At 42.0% G+C, this 16,691-nt stretch overlaps 2 protein-coding genes across 2 annotated transcripts in view; one reads left to right on the top strand and one right to left on the bottom strand.

Moving 5' to 3' along the window:
* Window positions 1-6,954, top strand: part of SZT2 (SZT2 subunit of KICSTOR complex) — a 76,802-nt gene extending 69,848 nt beyond the window's left edge. The window contains exons 67-72 of the mRNA XM_070941426.1: window positions 1,118-1,301; window positions 3,157-3,279; window positions 3,869-4,358; window positions 5,382-5,498; window positions 5,829-5,897; window positions 6,374-6,954. Of these exons, the coding sequence (XP_070797527.1) occupies window positions 1,118-1,301; window positions 3,157-3,279; window positions 3,869-4,358; window positions 5,382-5,498; window positions 5,829-5,897; window positions 6,374-6,517 (1,127 nt within the window). The 3' untranslated portion in view covers window positions 6,518-6,954. The remainder of the gene's footprint in view (window positions 1-1,117; window positions 1,302-3,156; window positions 3,280-3,868; window positions 4,359-5,381; window positions 5,499-5,828; window positions 5,898-6,373) is intronic.
* A 581-nt stretch (window positions 6,955-7,535) lies between these two features.
* Window positions 7,536-16,668, bottom strand: HYI (hydroxypyruvate isomerase (putative)). The gene is made up of 8 exons (XM_070941425.1): window positions 16,436-16,668; window positions 15,766-15,877; window positions 12,002-12,116; window positions 10,887-10,965; window positions 9,626-9,675; window positions 8,224-8,293; window positions 7,969-8,103; window positions 7,536-7,809 (listed from the first exon to the last, which is right to left on the bottom strand). Exons 1-8 carry the CDS (start codon window positions 16,632-16,634, stop codon window positions 7,751-7,753), a joined length of 819 nt encoding a protein of 272 aa, XP_070797526.1. The 5' UTR covers window positions 16,635-16,668; the 3' UTR covers window positions 7,536-7,750.
* Window positions 16,669-16,691: the final 23 nt, after the last annotated feature.

The following is a 16,691-nucleotide window of genomic DNA, read 5'->3' as shown; positions in this document are numbered from 1 at the left end:
GTTCTGTGTCACTCTGCAGGTTTATAGTTCAAGGCAAATGGGTGGAATATCACAAGGGCACTATCAATATTTTTATTGCTATTTATGTTTTGTGATGCACTGTCTTTTTAGCCAATTGTCTGAGGACAGTTTACAAATGGATAAGAAACAATCCACATTTATTTTGTGTCTCATTTCTAGGTAGCTACTAAAGTAATTTTACATAAATCAATACATCAGATAAACAGGACTATACCAATACATAAAAATTTATAATTGCCCTTATATCTTGTAGTATCATCTCTCATTTGTATTAAAAGACCAAGGCCCTTAGTCACGAAAAGTACATTGAGGTTGCTCAATGTACTTTTAATCTTCAGAATATTTCCAACAACTTCTATGTTGGCTTTTCCATGGCAAGTAGAACAGTTCTAAATATAGTTTAGAACTATGCAGCCATCCAACATTTTTATTTATAAGACAACCTAATGGGTTTACACTTCAGAATTATGTAGAAGACTGGTAATTTCTTTGCATCATGCTAGTTTTCCATCAAATCATTTTTTAAATAAAACAATATAGTTTATATAAAATCCAGGTGGTACAAGAAATCTGGGAGGCACTCTCTTACAAGTCCCCTACAAAAGATAGCTAAGAAACAAGCAATAGGAGCAACTGCATTGTTGTCACATCTAATTAAAGAACACAAAAAAAGCAGGTGAGTAAATGATGACGACATAGCAATAGCACATAGACTTATATACAGCCTCATAATGCTTTACAGCCCTCTCTAAGTGGTTTACAGAGCCAGCATATTGCTCACAACAATCTGGGTTCTCATATTACCGACCTCAGAAGGATGGAAGACTGAGTCAACCTTGAGCCGGTGAGAATCAAACTGCCGGCAGTCGGCAGAATTAGCCTGCAATGCTGCATTCTAACCACTGTGCCACCACAGTTCTGTCAGTCATAACATAAAATAGCAAAATAGCTTCACTCTGAAGTTTAGAATTATTTAGATTAGAGAAGCCTTGCATTCTCACGTATTCCTTCCAACCCTGATGAGGGGGGAATATTTTATTTTACTTTTCTTTCATGCTGATAAACAATCCACCATCTCTTTTCTCTTTTTCAACAGGTACACTAGCTTTGCCTACCAACACCATCACAGCCCATCAACTCTATAATTATATAACTGATCATGCCAGCACCTACCATATGAAACCCCTGCGCATGGCCCGGCCAGGAACTACCAATGAGAGCAAGAAAGGGACTCCTAGCTCTGAGCAAAATGAATATGCGCTGGTCTCCATTTGGAACAGGTGTGTGAGTCTAATGCACTTCTAAGGATTTGGTAAAAGTTGCTATCACTTATTTGCTCTCAGAATTCCACCTGCAATATTTGGGCAGTGAATTTTCCAGTGCAGTCATGTAAAAGGCAATTTATCTTTACATTTATCAGGGACCTAGTACGACTACAATAACACCAAGCCATGCCTGTAACTTACAGTGTAGATTCTTGGGTTTTCTTGGAACTAATTGACTAGGTAAAAAATACGTATTTGAGACAATATGAATGTATCATAATTTTGAAGCATTATTTATTCTATTAGAATTAGAATTCTGTTAGAATTCAGGTTATTCCTGCAATAACATCAGGAACATGCAATTTTTTGCAGGCCGAAAAAAAGATACCCTTGATTTCCAAGTGGTATGCTAGAATCGCATTTACAAAAGTAGTTAGGTGGAATTGGATTTCATTTATATTTAAATGAAAGCTTACTATAGTTACTGTTATAAACTCTATTGGTGAGTAATGGCAACTTTATGGCACTTCTTACTTAATTCACCCTCCACAATTTCAGCAACAGAACCCTTATTTTTGTTTTTTTTAAAAAAAACCCAAAAAACCCCCACACATAATTTATTTAGAAAGTTGCTTTAATCCTGGTCCTTATATTTTACATTTGATATGTCCTCCGTGAGTCTAAAATAATAATAAAAAGTTTAACCTATCATTCTCTGCTTACTATTGCAAATAGCTGAAGAGAGAAAGATAAAACATTTGCTTTCTTTCCTAAACTAATAATCTCTGATCCTTTTGAAAATCCCACGAGAGCAGCATGATTTTCAGATTGCTTGCAACGATTGCTTTCCACCCTCACATTCTTCCTACTTCTGTCTTTTGGTTGACTTCTTTATTGCTTCTGCTGGAGTCTAAATACCCACAGGGTGCTTTATTCTGTTCAAAACCTGTCTCGTCCACTTTCTTTATAATAAAACAAGGCCTTCTGCCTCCCCCTCCCGTTGTGGCACAGGGTAAAGCCCAGTTCTTGCTGCCTGCATTTTAAGCTCTCGCTTCAAAGCACCAGGCAGTCTTTTCCAAGTTGTCAATTGCTTTGATTTCTAATAGGTGAGTCAAGCACCTGTGTAACTGAAGTGCTGAGTCTTTATGGTTGTATTCCTTTGTTGCCTAATCCTTAACACATAATGCCCTGAATTTGCTTTGCAGTAGTTCATATTGTCCTGCTTCTAACAAGTCTAGCAAAGATCTGCACCCTTTTGAAATGCAAATGTTTGTATTAATGATAGTGACATGTGATTAAGAATTTTGATTTTTCAGGATTGAGTCAAGAAGGGAAGCCAGTCTTTTACAAAGCATATTAGTAGGCTCACATCTCTTTCGGCACTCGAGGATGTTATAACTGAGTTTAATGTATGCACAATAACAGATACGACTCCATGAGAACATAAATACAAAGTTTATCCTGCTAGTTGGATGGTTTCAAGGTGCAGCAACAGAACAGGCCCACACTCCTCATTTATCCTTTGCATTAGATTCACTTAAGATTTTCCAATTAGTCTTTTCCTCTGTAACTCCATTCTTATTGAACTGTTCCTAGTGAATGTCTTTTAATTCAAGCTAAACAATGCACAAATAATGTTACAACTTCAAATATTTCCTATGTCTATAGGAAAAACCCATAGTTCTAGAGTTGAGTTAAAGGCATACCAACACTCCAGTTGAGGGTTAATTTCTTGTCTTTCTGCTTTTAGTTGTCAAGCAGCCTATTGCAATAGTAGCGTATCCATTAATAGTAAACATTGTAGAGGAAAGAACTGCAACTGCTTTTTTCCCACTACTGAAAGAATTCCCACACTTCTCTCTGCTCACAGCTCTGGTTCCTACAAAGATTCAGAGGGATTGCATCATCATGATGATTTTGATGTGTCTCTGCTTGTGTGCCACAGTGCTGTGCCCTTTGAAGACCAGAGTGAGGCAGACCGACACATGTTGCGGTAAGAGTGAAGGCAGGCAGGGAAGACTTAACAAGTTGGACAACTTTTCAGGCTTCCAATTTAGAAGGCGGTGTGTGTGTGTGTGCTTACAATGTTGGACAAAAGGTAAGCAGAGATACAGTTTAGCTGTAGTACATTAGTGGATAGATGGCCCAGGACTATCCAGGGGAAGGCCATAAGATGCAGAGGATGCAGGGAATGGCCTTGAAGGACAAGAGAAAGAACTGCTATTAAAGCAATGGTCAGAAAAGCTGGGTGGCATCTAAGTTAAGAAACTAATATCTCAGACAGGCCTTTCCTTAGTTCACATAAAGGTAAAGCGAGGGAGGGAAAAAGCATATTTGGACTTGCAAGACTCTGATGCTATCTCTAAGTGCAATGAAGGTAGTCCTGACATATGTAGCATTGGTTTCTTAGTCTGGCCTACCTTGTTGGGTTGACATAAGATTATTGGGTTAGACAGATTATGGACAAGTCAGAGAGCAGGGAAGACGCCTTTCTTCAAATGTTACTATTGGATGCTGTGCATAAGGCTGTTGGTAAACAGGATCATCTGCGAAAGGCATGACAATTGTTTACCCTTTTCCAGGTTGCAATATTACGTAATCATGACAAGCCAACGGGAGCTCTTCCCTCGACTAACAGCGGACATGCGGCGCTTCAAAAAACTGCCACGCCTACAGCGAGAGGCACTAGAACCTGTCCTGGGACGCTCAGCATGGGAGACAGCAGAGGGTGGCCGGCAGCGAAAGGAAGTTCCAGATCCTTGGGAGGAGGTAGACGATCATGGCGAGTTCTTTGCAGGTGGCCCCCAGGTCAAGGTGGGCCCGGGACTCTTCTACAGCTCCCCACTGTTTCCATTACTTGCCTCTGAGGTTGCTGCTGCCCAGAAACAGCTCAGCACCATGGTACAATGTGCCAAGGGTCACTGTCGCCGGGACAACCTCTGGAAGAGGCTCTTCTTGCTGGAGCCTCTGGCTTCTGACAAGCTTAAGCTGGGCAAGCTGTCTCTAAGTGAGCTGGAGGAGCTGTTGGATGCTGTGCATAAGAAGTCCATTGCTGACATTGATCCCCAGTTGGTAAGTGGCTGAACTCAATCTAGGGTACTCAGTTTAATGGTGCTACTATGTATGAATTTGTGTTGGGCCCCTGTCTCCATTACAAACAAAGACTGAGAGAGCACCAGTGGATTTAGGCTGGATAAGTTTACCCATTGGCTTAAGAAGGTCTGTGTTAGTCAAAAGGTAGATTGGGGCAATGCAGTTTTGGATGGCCAGGTCCACCAATAGGCTGATTGATCCGCCCAACAAGTAGATAGAACTAACAGGGTAAGAATTTTACTGTGAGGTGGCTTTTGTCCAATATACTTTTCTATATACAACTTTAAATTTTAGTTATGATTCTTGGAGTATTCCTTTCTGAATGCATGGTTTTAACATCTCCCTTTGCAGGAATCTATCTGCCAAAATTAATCTAGGACTGGTGGAGAGCCTTTAAACATGGTGTTGTATTGGGCTCCCAAATTCCGTATTCATACAAATACTTCACCTTACAGAAAACTCAGAAGGGAAGAAAATGCTAATTATACTATTATAACGAGAAAGACCCCTTTCCAACCCAGTGAAACGTTGGAAAGCATGGAGTCAGAACTCTGGCCAAAAGCATGATAGTTATCCAGAAACAGAGCAAACTAAGACCAAACGTGATATGTTAGAAGAAAGTATGTAGCAAAAGATCCAAGTTCAAAAATGAGTTAGATACATCTTGCAGATAGAGAGAGAACACCTCAGAAAAGTGTGGGAAGGAGCTGGGCAGTGGCTTGGGCCATGCTAGGTTTCCCTCTCTTCTTTTTGGTAAAATGAGCCAGAGTGAATGTATATAGCCCATCCTAAATACAGAAATAGCAACATATGCATTCATCCAAACACCTCCCCTCAAACACATTATTTCCTTACATGGGGAAACATAATACTTTTTATGGCCACTGCTAGTAAAGATGTTGGAAAGAATTCCAGAAATCATACTTTGTCTGCCTATTTCACATTCTCTCCATGCTGCAAAGGATCTGCCCTCAGTTTACCCGTTTTTCCTCTCCCTGGCAGAGCTGCTTCCTCACTATGACTGCCTCCTGGTACCAGAGTCTTATCAAAGTCCTACTCAGTCGTTTCCCACAGAGTTGTCGCCATTTCCAGAATGCTGATGCTGGTACCCAGTACCTGGTAAGACATTTCCAGCTGAATTGTGCCCTGCTGGACTTTTCTAATTAGCTTGCTAAAGTTCAACCAAAAATAATTCCTGATTATGCACCCTTATGAACTGGTAGTATTTTCACTACTAGAATTAGAAATTTGTATTTGTTGCTTTTCTAGCACAGTACACAATGCGGTTTTAGGCCAGTTTGTATATGTGTATATAGATAAATCAGTGTTTAGGTTTTCTAGATAATCCCTAATACCTTAACCATATTCTCTGTTTCCCTATCCTTCCATTGACTAGAGCCTCTTTATATGTCGTGACTGTAATGTAGCACTGTTGCATTTTCTCTACAGGTGGTTCTGAACCAGAAATTCACAGACTGTTTTGTGCTTGTATTCCTTGATTCGCATTCAGGAAAAACAGTAAGAGCTTTATCCTCTGTAAATCTGAAGGTTAAGGGGGAGGCAATAGTGTTAGAGTAACTCCATCAGCTTGAATGTTTTAACCACAGAGATTTCTTGTACTCAGAATTGTAGATCCTAATCCAAGAGTTTTGGGTTTATTCTTCTGGATTGGAACAACTGCGTTTAACAGCTCCGATTTTCTCTATGGCCTGTCTTGACCATAATTATGCAGTCACATCTGAATCTGTTCTCCACCCCTAATAGGGACTGAAAAACAAATATATAATATTTGGATATTTTAGGGCACTAGTCTTCCAGAAGTACTCTTGGCCAAGTTTGTCCGTCCGTCCATCCATCCATCCATCCATCCATCCATCCATCCATCCAATCAATTTCTATAGCCACCCTTCTCAGTCAATGACTTTGGGTGGCTTACAATTCAGAAAATATGTGTAACAATACAAGATCTAGATCTTGTTGGTTTTGCCTTGCAGAGCCTGACGGTGGTCTTTCGAGAGCTGTTCCCAGTTCAACCCCAGGACAGTGAAAGCCCTCTGCCACAACTTGTGTCCACGTACCACCACCTGGAATCCGTTATCAACACAGCTTGCTTCAACCTCTGGACAGGGCTGCTCTAGAATCAGCTGGACCTTCTGACTGCTCCACAGGCATCTACAACAAGCCTAGAATGGAGGTCCCCTAACAGGACTGCGATCTGAGGCTGTAGCTTGCTAGATAAGAAGTTGGAACATTGAATCTGACCGGGCCAAGAGCAGGAATCATGAAGAGAAAACAACATGGCTGGCCCACTTACAAGAGCAGGATATGCTTATTCAAAGAAATTACTCTAGGAGGCGTCTGAAGGATGGCCCATGTTTCTGGGGCCTCTTTGAGATGAAAGGCCAAAAGACTTCTGGAGTCGCTGACCTGGGCGATTGGCTAGACTGACACTATTAAAGCATATGGGAAGGGTTCTGCACAATGGTGGGAATGTTTTATATGAAGTGAATGTACAGTAAATTAAATAAATGGATTACATGAATTTATTTATTAAATAAACTAAATGGCTTACTAAGGACTTTGTTACAGATTGCTTAACAGGCTGTTGCACTGATCTTTAAGGAGAAGCAGAGTAAATTTCTGTTTACTTGCCCAAACAACTTTGTGTCAAGATAGGTGGAAGCACTGTCAGATTCTTATCCTGTTGTTATAGAATATGCTGATGTATTCTCTAAGACAGCTGGCCTGGATTCCCAAGAGTTCTGTCAAACACTTAACAGATTTTAATGTTACATAGTGGATCCAGCTGTTTTTCTGAGTAGAAACAGGACATCATGCAAGGAAAAGGCAAATTTACAAAAATCAAAGATTTCTTTTTCTAGACCCACCAAGTGGCACTGTTGAGCTACATCTGGAGTGACATGACTTTCTTTTCTTTGGATCAAACTGTTTCCCATTAATTGTTAGCAGGAAGAAAAAGGGATGCCAACATCTTTGGGAGTGCTCACCATAATTTTGCACTCCTTTGGCCAGTCTTTGTTATTGTATTCAGAATGTGGGGGTGCAAATGCTTTGCATCTTAAAAAAAAAATCAAAGTAGAATATGTAATTAAGAAAACTCCTAGCAGGAATATCATTTTATCATGGAACACTGAGTGATATGATTTTCAGCTTTAATCCAGATAAAAACAAACATACTGAGCATCTTACTTTACTAAGAAATATCATCCTATTAATGTAAAATAATGGGGTGCTTTTGGTAGCTCAGGCAGTAGCAAAAGAGTGGTTGTTCCCTCTGGGGGGAATACAGCAATTGTTGCTGTTGGTTACTCCATCTATAATGGTCTTTTATTTCAATTTTTTCCAACTTTTCACATACAATGATCTTCCCAGTATGTGTACAGCCAGTTTAATCCATCCAGTGTGTTACCTGCAGAGGAACCATAAAGACTTATATTAAGCAAAAATAATATTTTGACAGCTAACCTCCAGTCTCTGAAATTGCAGAGCTGGCTGGCCAAAGCTTCCAACATGTAATAATCAATTTCATATAACAAGATTTTTCCCGTTCGCATAAAATAAAACTTGCCTTTTGGTTTATATTCACAGCCTATGTAACCACTATAATTCATTGACTCCAGTAACTGGAATAAGTAAGGGAAGTTCAATTCTCCAGGGCTATCAGGCTCATGTCGTTCTGGTACTTGGGCAATTTGAATATGTCCTACAGAAGAAGACAGTAAATATCAGGCATTTCTTATTTGCTCTACCTGATTCTAGCCTTGTCCCCTTAATTTAAAAAAACTGAAACAAGCAACAGAGCATATCACTCTTTCTAGCTTACCAATAATTGGGAAATATGTCTTTAAATTCTGTGTCAGATTACCATTCATGATCTGGCAATGGAAAATATCCTGTAGAGCAAAAAGTAGATCTTCAGCTCAAGCCATAATCTGTCTCCTTTTTCAAATTCAGTATTACCTCTGAATTGGGGTGGGGGGCAGAAAGTCTCAAATAGGGGAACAATAGGAGAAGTGTATATTTCTGACTGAATGGAAGTATCTGATCACAGTCAGCATGAAAAACAACATTGTGTAAAATGGGCTTTGCCCTGATCTATTAAGACCACGGGTGTCAAACTCACCGCATCACGTTGCTGTCACGTGATGTATCATGATGTTATTTTCCCTTCGTGGAGCTGGGGTGTGTGTGTGTGGCCTGTGTGTGACATATCTGGCCCATGGGCTGCCAGTTAGACACCCCTTAAGACTGTTCTCACATTGTACTAGAAACCAGCATTTAATTTTTGCACATTACATAATGCGGGTAGTCCTCGACTTACAACCACAATTGAGCCCAGTTTCTGTTATTGAGACATTTAATTTGCCCCATTTTATGACCTTTTTTGCCACAGTTGTTAAGTGAATCACTGCAGCTGATAAGTTAGTAACCCAGTTGTTAAGTGAATGTGGCTTCTCCATTGACTTTGCTTGTCAGAAGGTCGCAGAAGGTGATCACATGACCATGGGACACCACAGCGGTCATAAATAAGAACTAGTTGCCAAGCATCTGAATTTTGATCACATGATCGTGGGGATGCTGCAAAAGTCATAAGTGTGAAAAACATAAGTCACATTTCCCAGTGCCGTTGTAACTTTGAACGGTCACTAAATGAACTTGTAAATCAAGGACTACCTCTACACCCTGCCAGTCCAAAGTGGCACCAAGGAACCCCATCTAAGTTTTTATTTTAAATTCAGGTAATCCTCTCATTATAATGATAATTGTGACTGGGATTGCTGTGACTGTCATATGGTTGTAAAATGCAATGTCAGATGACCACATGCATCATTTAGCAATGGCAATCCCCATTGCCGTCATAATTCCAAGAGATGTGGGCCATTACGCAAGAAGAGGAAACCCCAGGTAAGGAGTGCCGGGGGGGGGAGGAATTGAAAGAGGTCCTGAAAGACTGCCATAGGGTCCATGTGAGTCAGAGAGGCCCTGGGAGGGCCAGCTCAGGCTACATGTATGTGTGTGTGGGGGGGGGGACAATGCATGCTGGTAGGGGTGGACTGCAGGAGGAAGAAAAAGTCTGAGTGAGTTATCGGAGCAACTTGTGCCCTCTGCTGGCTTCCCAGGTGACTCTGGAATTCCTGGGCAGTGAGCAGGCCTAACCAGTGAGCAGGCTATTCTGAGTTACCTAGCCCAACATTCCCTTAAAAAACATATCTAATGGCACTCACCAGCTGTAGCTTCAAATTGGGTCTTCCCACCTTTTCCAAAATGGTAGCAGCTGAAAGAATACAGATTTAGGTTATCAACTGATTTTATCCTCTACATATCTAGCACTACTATAGCCAACTCTAAAACAAAGAGGAACCTATGGGCCACAGATTGTTGATGTAGCCAATCCAAACATCCTAATGACCCTCATTCTGTTTTATTGTCTGCTGTTACCAAGAACCAAGTAACCACAAAATTATTCATTACAGCATGTCTACTTTCTGCCCTTATAGCAGGGGTGTCAAACTCAAGGCCTGCGGGCTGAATCCGGCCCACAGGGTGCTTAGATCTGGCTCATGGGGCCACCCTGGAAACAGCGAAGGACTTGGCCCACGGTGCCTCTGCCATCGAAAACGGAGCTCGGGAGGGCTGTGCATGGCCCTCCCAGGGACAGCCTCCTGCCACCCTCTGCCAACAAAAACAAAGCTCAGGAGGGTGCACCAGTGGTGGGTTCCTCCTGGTTCGGTCCGGTTCGGCCGAGCCAGTAACGGTGACGATATGACGTCACCGAACCGGTTCTCCCCCCCCCACCCATGTTATTCTTACCTTTTATTTGGTCCCACCCCCAATCTATTGCTGCCTCCTGAGTCCCAGCTGATGACTAGAGTGAAAAAAACTGTTTAAACTCTTGCCGCGGGGCTTCAAAGGGCCGTCCTACAGCTGATCAGTGTTAAAAGCAAACAAATGAGTTGGGTCGTAAGTGCGAAGACTGGTCGTAAGTGCGAGGACCTTCCAGAAATGACTCTGACCAGCTAGCCACGGCCACCTAGTCACATGACCTCCAAGCCACACCCACAAAATAAGCCACGCCCACAGAACCAGTAGTAAAATAATGTAGAAGCCACCCCTGGGGTGCACTTTCCGTTTTCACTGGCAGAGGGCTGCAGGAGGCCGTAATGGCCGAAAACGGAGCTCGGGAGCCCGTTTTTGCTGGCAGAGTGCTTGGGCCACCACAGACACCCCCGACATGAGCAATGTAAAGATGACCACACCCAAACCCCTGAGATCAAACACAACCCCGATGCGGCCCCCAATGAAATCGAGTTTGATAGTTCTGTCTTAAAGGATTCACTGGGAATTAGCAAAGTGGGATGGTAGTTGGGAAGGGTTTTAATCTCCTCTATTTTCTCAGTGCAATCGAGAACTGTTGAGGAAAGAGAACTTCTACTCTTTCTATGCAGTTCTCTGCCTATGAAAGGGAAGTTTCACACGTTGTCTTACCTTGCTGTGGTGTGGTCAAAAAATAATTGGGATCACTAATCTGGTTATTAATAGGCTCCAGTAATCCAATCAGATTTTCCTGCAGGAATACACACAGAAAGGGAATTGAAATTTGGAAGTTTTAAGAATAGCATATCATGGAAAGTTTGCTTTTAGGCTTCAGCCCTTGTGTTTCAGTTCTGCCTAATCTCACGGGTAGTTCCATATCCCTTGTGTACAACAATTTTCCCTTGCTGCCTGTCATCCTGGAGTTAGTAACATAAACTCGGGAATTACAGATAGTCCTCATTTAGCAACCGCAATTGAGACTGCCAGCTTGGTTGCTAGGTGACACAGCAATGAAGTGGAAAATCACAAGACTGAGACCGCTTACAATTTTACTTACACTTTTTCCCCACTCCCTCACCTTTTGGAATGCTGAGATAATTAGCAAAAGGGAAATCACATTTGTATTTACATTCATTGGAGAAGAAAGGATTACAAGAGAGTAAGGCACACAGTGGGGAATACACTTTGAAAGGAATGCACTAGCTTACTATGCAAACAACTTAGTATGAGGGGAGGAAGGAAAAATGGTTCAGACAAAGGAGAAATTGCCTAAACAGATCACTTGTTTAGGCAATGTCCCCCCTCTGCAAAGGGGGAGTGGCGGAAATGAATGAGAGACAAGACAGCGTCTAGTACTGTCTACTGACTGATTGTAATTACAAATACATGACTGAGAGAAAGGCTGCAAAGGTTGTAAATGTTTGTTGCAAAGGGTTTTTTTTTTTGCAGCACTACTGTAACTTTAAACATTGCACAAGGTAGTAAGCGAGGTCTACCTGTAATTGGATTATAGCTTTTCTGAGCAGTCTGTTCTTGCTGTTCTTTTGATTCTATGGAATTCTTGGAAATTGGAGTTCAGGAAAGTTTAACTAACAATCCCCAGTAGCCAGTCTGGCTCTCACAGGGGGAAGAGTTGCAGTTCAGCAACATCTGGAGAGTAATAGTCTCAACACACACACCCCACACCCCACCTCCACACAAATAAAACCAATATTAAATAGAATCCTTTCCCTTTCTGGGAGAAGCAGGGCAATCTGGTAATTCTCCCATTTCCACTCAGTCCATACTTGTTTCAAGATGTCAGCAGCGTATTTGAGGTTTTCAATAAAGGTGGCTTCCATCTCAGTTGACACAGCATCCCTTTTAGCACCTGTAGGAAATCGGCCAGCCATAAGATGGATCCTAAAAACATAGAGCTGCATCAGTGCAGAAGAAAGCTCAGTCAACTGTTTCTTGTACAAACTAGCAGGGGTAGGAATGAGGGAAGTTGTGTCTTTCTGTACTTGGATCAAGATATCTCGGCTGCTGCTACAATGTGACTATGGTAAAAGCTCTTTTATTCCCAATTTAATTATGCCCTAAGAAGCAATGATCCATGAAGTGCATTAAACAGTTAGCATATATCATTGCATGCGGACTTTCTGTGAGTGAATCCACTCCCTCTTGAATCATGTAATTCAGAACTATACAAGGTGCAGTTAGTTTATTTAATGTAAGATCGCCTGGCTTCACTTAGATTGGCGCATAGATACCATGAACTGTACATACAAGCTCACTATAGGAAGATTAATGTACCTTTGGGCCATTTAACAAGCAAGTGGGACATATACAATTGGGTAAGAAAGACTGATTTTCTCCCTCACCATTTTCATTCCTTGCTTTACAGATGAAGAATAGGTACTAATCAACAATGCTATATAAGATTATGCTTGTGTAATCATATGTGGCAATGCTGATCAGAGGCTTTGCTTTGTAATGATTGGTATTCATTTTTCCCAATCAATTAAAATAATATAAAAGGATGAAGCTATATGTGCTTCACTACTTTTTTTTCCTTCTCAAGCAGCAAAGAAAAAAGAAATATAGTGTGAAGAGCACTAAACTTGGGAATCTGTCATTATCAATGACAGATGCCATATATCCCTGTTCCCCAAATGGGATTTCTACTTATAAGTCATATGAGTACATATTTCTGGCTTTTCTATTAATACAAAACAGACAACTTAAAAGACACCAGTGTGATACAGGGGAGGCTGAGCTGTGGAAGCCCACTTGCGCCAATCTCTTGAGCCCAACTTATCTCACAATGTGGTAACTATGAGGAAAACCTGGAGGAAGAAATGGCAGGAAGTACATGAAATAAAAAGAATAGGCCTTTGCTTTTAATAAAACTACCAATAATCCTGCTGTCAGCCCTTCAAGACGGGCAGAGTCAAGAAACAGGCAGGATAGGGATTCAGAATGCTCTTTATTGCTGTAGGGTAGAATCCAGAAACTTGGAAGCCTACCAGTGCGACTCTTCGCTTCATCCTGTGTCAAGAAAAATCAAGGTGGGGTTATTTTCCCCAAGCATTTGAAGAAGGAGTTAGGTGGGCATTGGTGCTGCTGATGTGCTTTATTGTAGTTATTGTTTTAACCTTGGGCATTGCACCACTAATCGCTACTGACATGGTTACCGGTATATGTTGTTGTCCAGGTTTTCTTCTATCAATTTTGAAACTCAAGATATCTTGGTTCCTCTGGATCATTGCAGCTGCTGCAATTTATCCACCTTAAAGCCTGTAATTACAGTCAACCTAAACTGAATTGCCTCCTTTAGGTCATCCCTGTGATGTACTTAAAAGAGTGTCTTTCAAAATCCTTCAGAAGAATTGCATTGGACCATACACGAGTACCGTACTTCTCTGTTAAACATTAAAGCAGCCCATCAATCTGAAAAAGATGCTTTGCTTAGGGAGTGGGCTCAGTGCAACTGTGGTACAGTCAACAGTGGTTCACCCAATCCCATTATTTGAGTTTATGTGATATTCAGAAAACTACACGTGCTAGTTTGGCACAGCATGCTAGTCTAAAATGCAGTGGTAGTTCAGTGTGTTGTGGAAACATAGCCAATTACTTTAATCAGGTAATTTCCCTACTGCAGCCTTCTCAAAATGGTGCTATTGAGATTGGTAGCAATGTAATCCTGATAAATTCCAGTATTTTAGGAATATTTTTGCTGCATGTAAATTGGTACATGTGAAAAGAATCTGAATATTTTAATGGATTATAAACTGAAATGAGCCAACAGTGTGATGCAGTTTGAAAAAAAATGCATTCCTATGTTCACTATAAAAAGTAATTGTTTCTGCTAATTCTTAACTGGTCAAACAGAGTATTATATTCAGTAGTGGTCAACCTCATTTAATAAGGACATTGGAACTTGCCTGGTGAAAAGCTACCCAATTTAATAAAATGCCTGTAAATTTATGAGGAATGGATAGAAGCATTGGGAATGTTTACCTAGGAGAACACTGCAGAGAAATACCACAGCTATCTCTTGAGCATCCGAAGGGCTGTCAGATTGAAGACAAGGTGACAAGCTCAGAGTTGTTCCAGAAGACAGATTTTTTTTTAAAAAAAAGGTTTAACCACTAGGAAGGAGATTGGGGTGAGACATAAAGAAAAAAAGTCTAAATCAAAAAATATTCAACAATGGAACAGATTGCCGCAAGGAATTGAACTTCCCTTCACTGGAAATGCATGAGCAGAGGCTGGATGTCTATTTATTAGTGGATTCCTGCTTTAGGTAGAGGATTCATACTAGATGCTCTCCAAGGTCTCTTCTTCCCTTTCCATTATGGGACATGGAAAGCTCCAGATTCCCCCTTCCCCCACTTCCAAGAAGCAAGATAAAAGCAAGTAAATCTGTCTCTTACAACATCCATCAAGGCTGCTGCCAGACTCAGTAAGTAACAGACACATCCATTTATTCTGATTCTTTCCCAGTTAAAAAGGATACACTTTTGCTTGGATCTGGGAGGAGCAAGGCTGCACCTGCCTGTATCATTCCCTTCTAATGTGCCAGTGAGATTTATAAAAATTCCCTCTTCGATAACAGAGCATCAAGCCAAAAGGAAATGTACGATTGATTGTTTCCTGCATAGAAAAATATATTTTATAACAGACTATGGGAGAGATGTAAGAGAGAGTTTGCTGTAGTGGTCAGGCTAGGAATCAGGAGACTGTGAGTTCTAGTCCCACATTGGGCACCAAACCAGCTGGGTGACCTTGGGTCAGTCACTCTCAGCCCTGGGAAGAGACAGGCAACCCCGTTGCTAAGCTATGTGCTCACTAAACAAAACATCACGTGACCACAGTGACCTTATGTCAGCAGTTTCCAGCAGTCCCATTTGTGCTTGTTAAGTGCATTGACACGTGACTACAACTTGCAACCTTCTGCCGGCTTCCCTATTGATTTTGCTTATTGGAAGCTGGCTGGAAGCTTACAAATGGCTATCATGGGGGGTTGTGGGGTGCTGGGACCATCCGAAATGCAACCATCAGTCATAAGTCACTTTTTTCAGCACTGTCATAACTTTGAACAGTCGCTAAATAAATGCTAATTAAGTGATGACCACATATAAAGAAATTTTCCCAGACTTCCCCAACTGGACATCTTCTGAAAGTCCAGACTTAGTCATCATGCTCCCTGACAAAATATGGTGAGAGTATTATAGTAGCCAGTATTATGCGCCATGGTGGCGCAGTGGTTAGAGTGCAGCACTGCAGGCTACTTCTGCTGACTGCTAGCTACCTGCAATTTGGCAGTTCAAATCTCACCAGGCTCAAGGTTGACTCAGCCTTCCATCCTTCCGAGGTGGATAAAATGAGGACCCAGATTGTTGGGGGCAATATGCTGTCTGTGTAAACCACTTAGAGAGGGCTGTAAAGCACTGTAAAGCGGTATATAAGGCTAAATGCTATTGCTATTGCTATAGTACATCTGGAGGGTATCCAGCTGGTAAAGGGACACATCTATCATTGGCTCAAGGTTTATCTTCATTATTACCTTGGACATTTCAGTTCTTTGGCATACTTCACAGCCAAAGCCACAGCTTCCCGGAATTCAGGCTGGCGTCCAGGCACTGCTCCTAAACCCATATCACCTTTCTCTTGGTTCCCTGGAAAAAAAGGACAGCACAAATTGATCTCTACATATTGGCAAGGACCATTGAGAAAAGAGTTCTTTGACGGGGCAAATTTATCAGCTTTTCCTCTGATCTGCCACTATTTTGAAGTGAGGGGTTTTTTTTTTAGAAGACAGATGGTCAGCTAAAGTACAAATTCCAGACCCTTCAAAAAGCTTGGAGTATAAGTGGTATTGATCCATATAACAGAACTGGCAGATGTTTGTTTCCCAGTTGATGAAGCAAGTAACAAATGTGCTGGTGATTCCCCCTTTTTTTTTGTTTAACAACCCGGTGCCTTTAATAGCTGGGTGGCTTCACAAAGAAGGAACACTAAATTATTTTGGTTGTATGAGATGCAAAGCGAAGACCACCTCCAATTTTCGCCCGATCCACACGGGTGGCACAGGTCTACTACCCGCATTCTAAGGAACCCACTGAGATTTCAGCCGCCGCTACTCAAAGTCGGGGAAGAGAAAGGGGAGATCGGGGGCGGCAGGCGAAGAGAGCAGGCGAAGTCTCCGAAAAGCAATTAACAAGGCCATCGGCTACCCGGCGGAGTATTGAGCAGGACCACCTCCAGCCCGTCCCGTTCTGCAGCCGCGCGCAGCTCTGGGGCGCCGGAGGCGTAAGGGAAGCCCAGCTCAACTGCTCGGAATCCGACCCGAGAAGCCGCCTCCATGCGCTGAACTAGCGTCGGCTCCTCCTGGAAGAGCCAGGCCAGGTTCGCCGCAAAGCGCAGCGGGGCCATGGCACAGGCGGTGAAGCGGCGTCTGCGGCCCAGCGCACACTGAGCCCGGGAGGAGGA

This window comes from Pituophis catenifer, unplaced genomic scaffold, assembly GCF_029215685.1.
Source record: "Pituophis catenifer annectens isolate HBS135680 unplaced genomic scaffold, rPitCat1.0.hap2 SCAF_3, whole genome shotgun sequence".
In the NCBI taxonomy this organism is placed as follows: domain Eukaryota; kingdom Metazoa; phylum Chordata; class Lepidosauria; order Squamata; family Colubridae; genus Pituophis; species Pituophis catenifer.
Note: the sequence above shows the minus strand (reverse complement) of the source record. Positions and strands in the feature narration are given on the sequence as shown.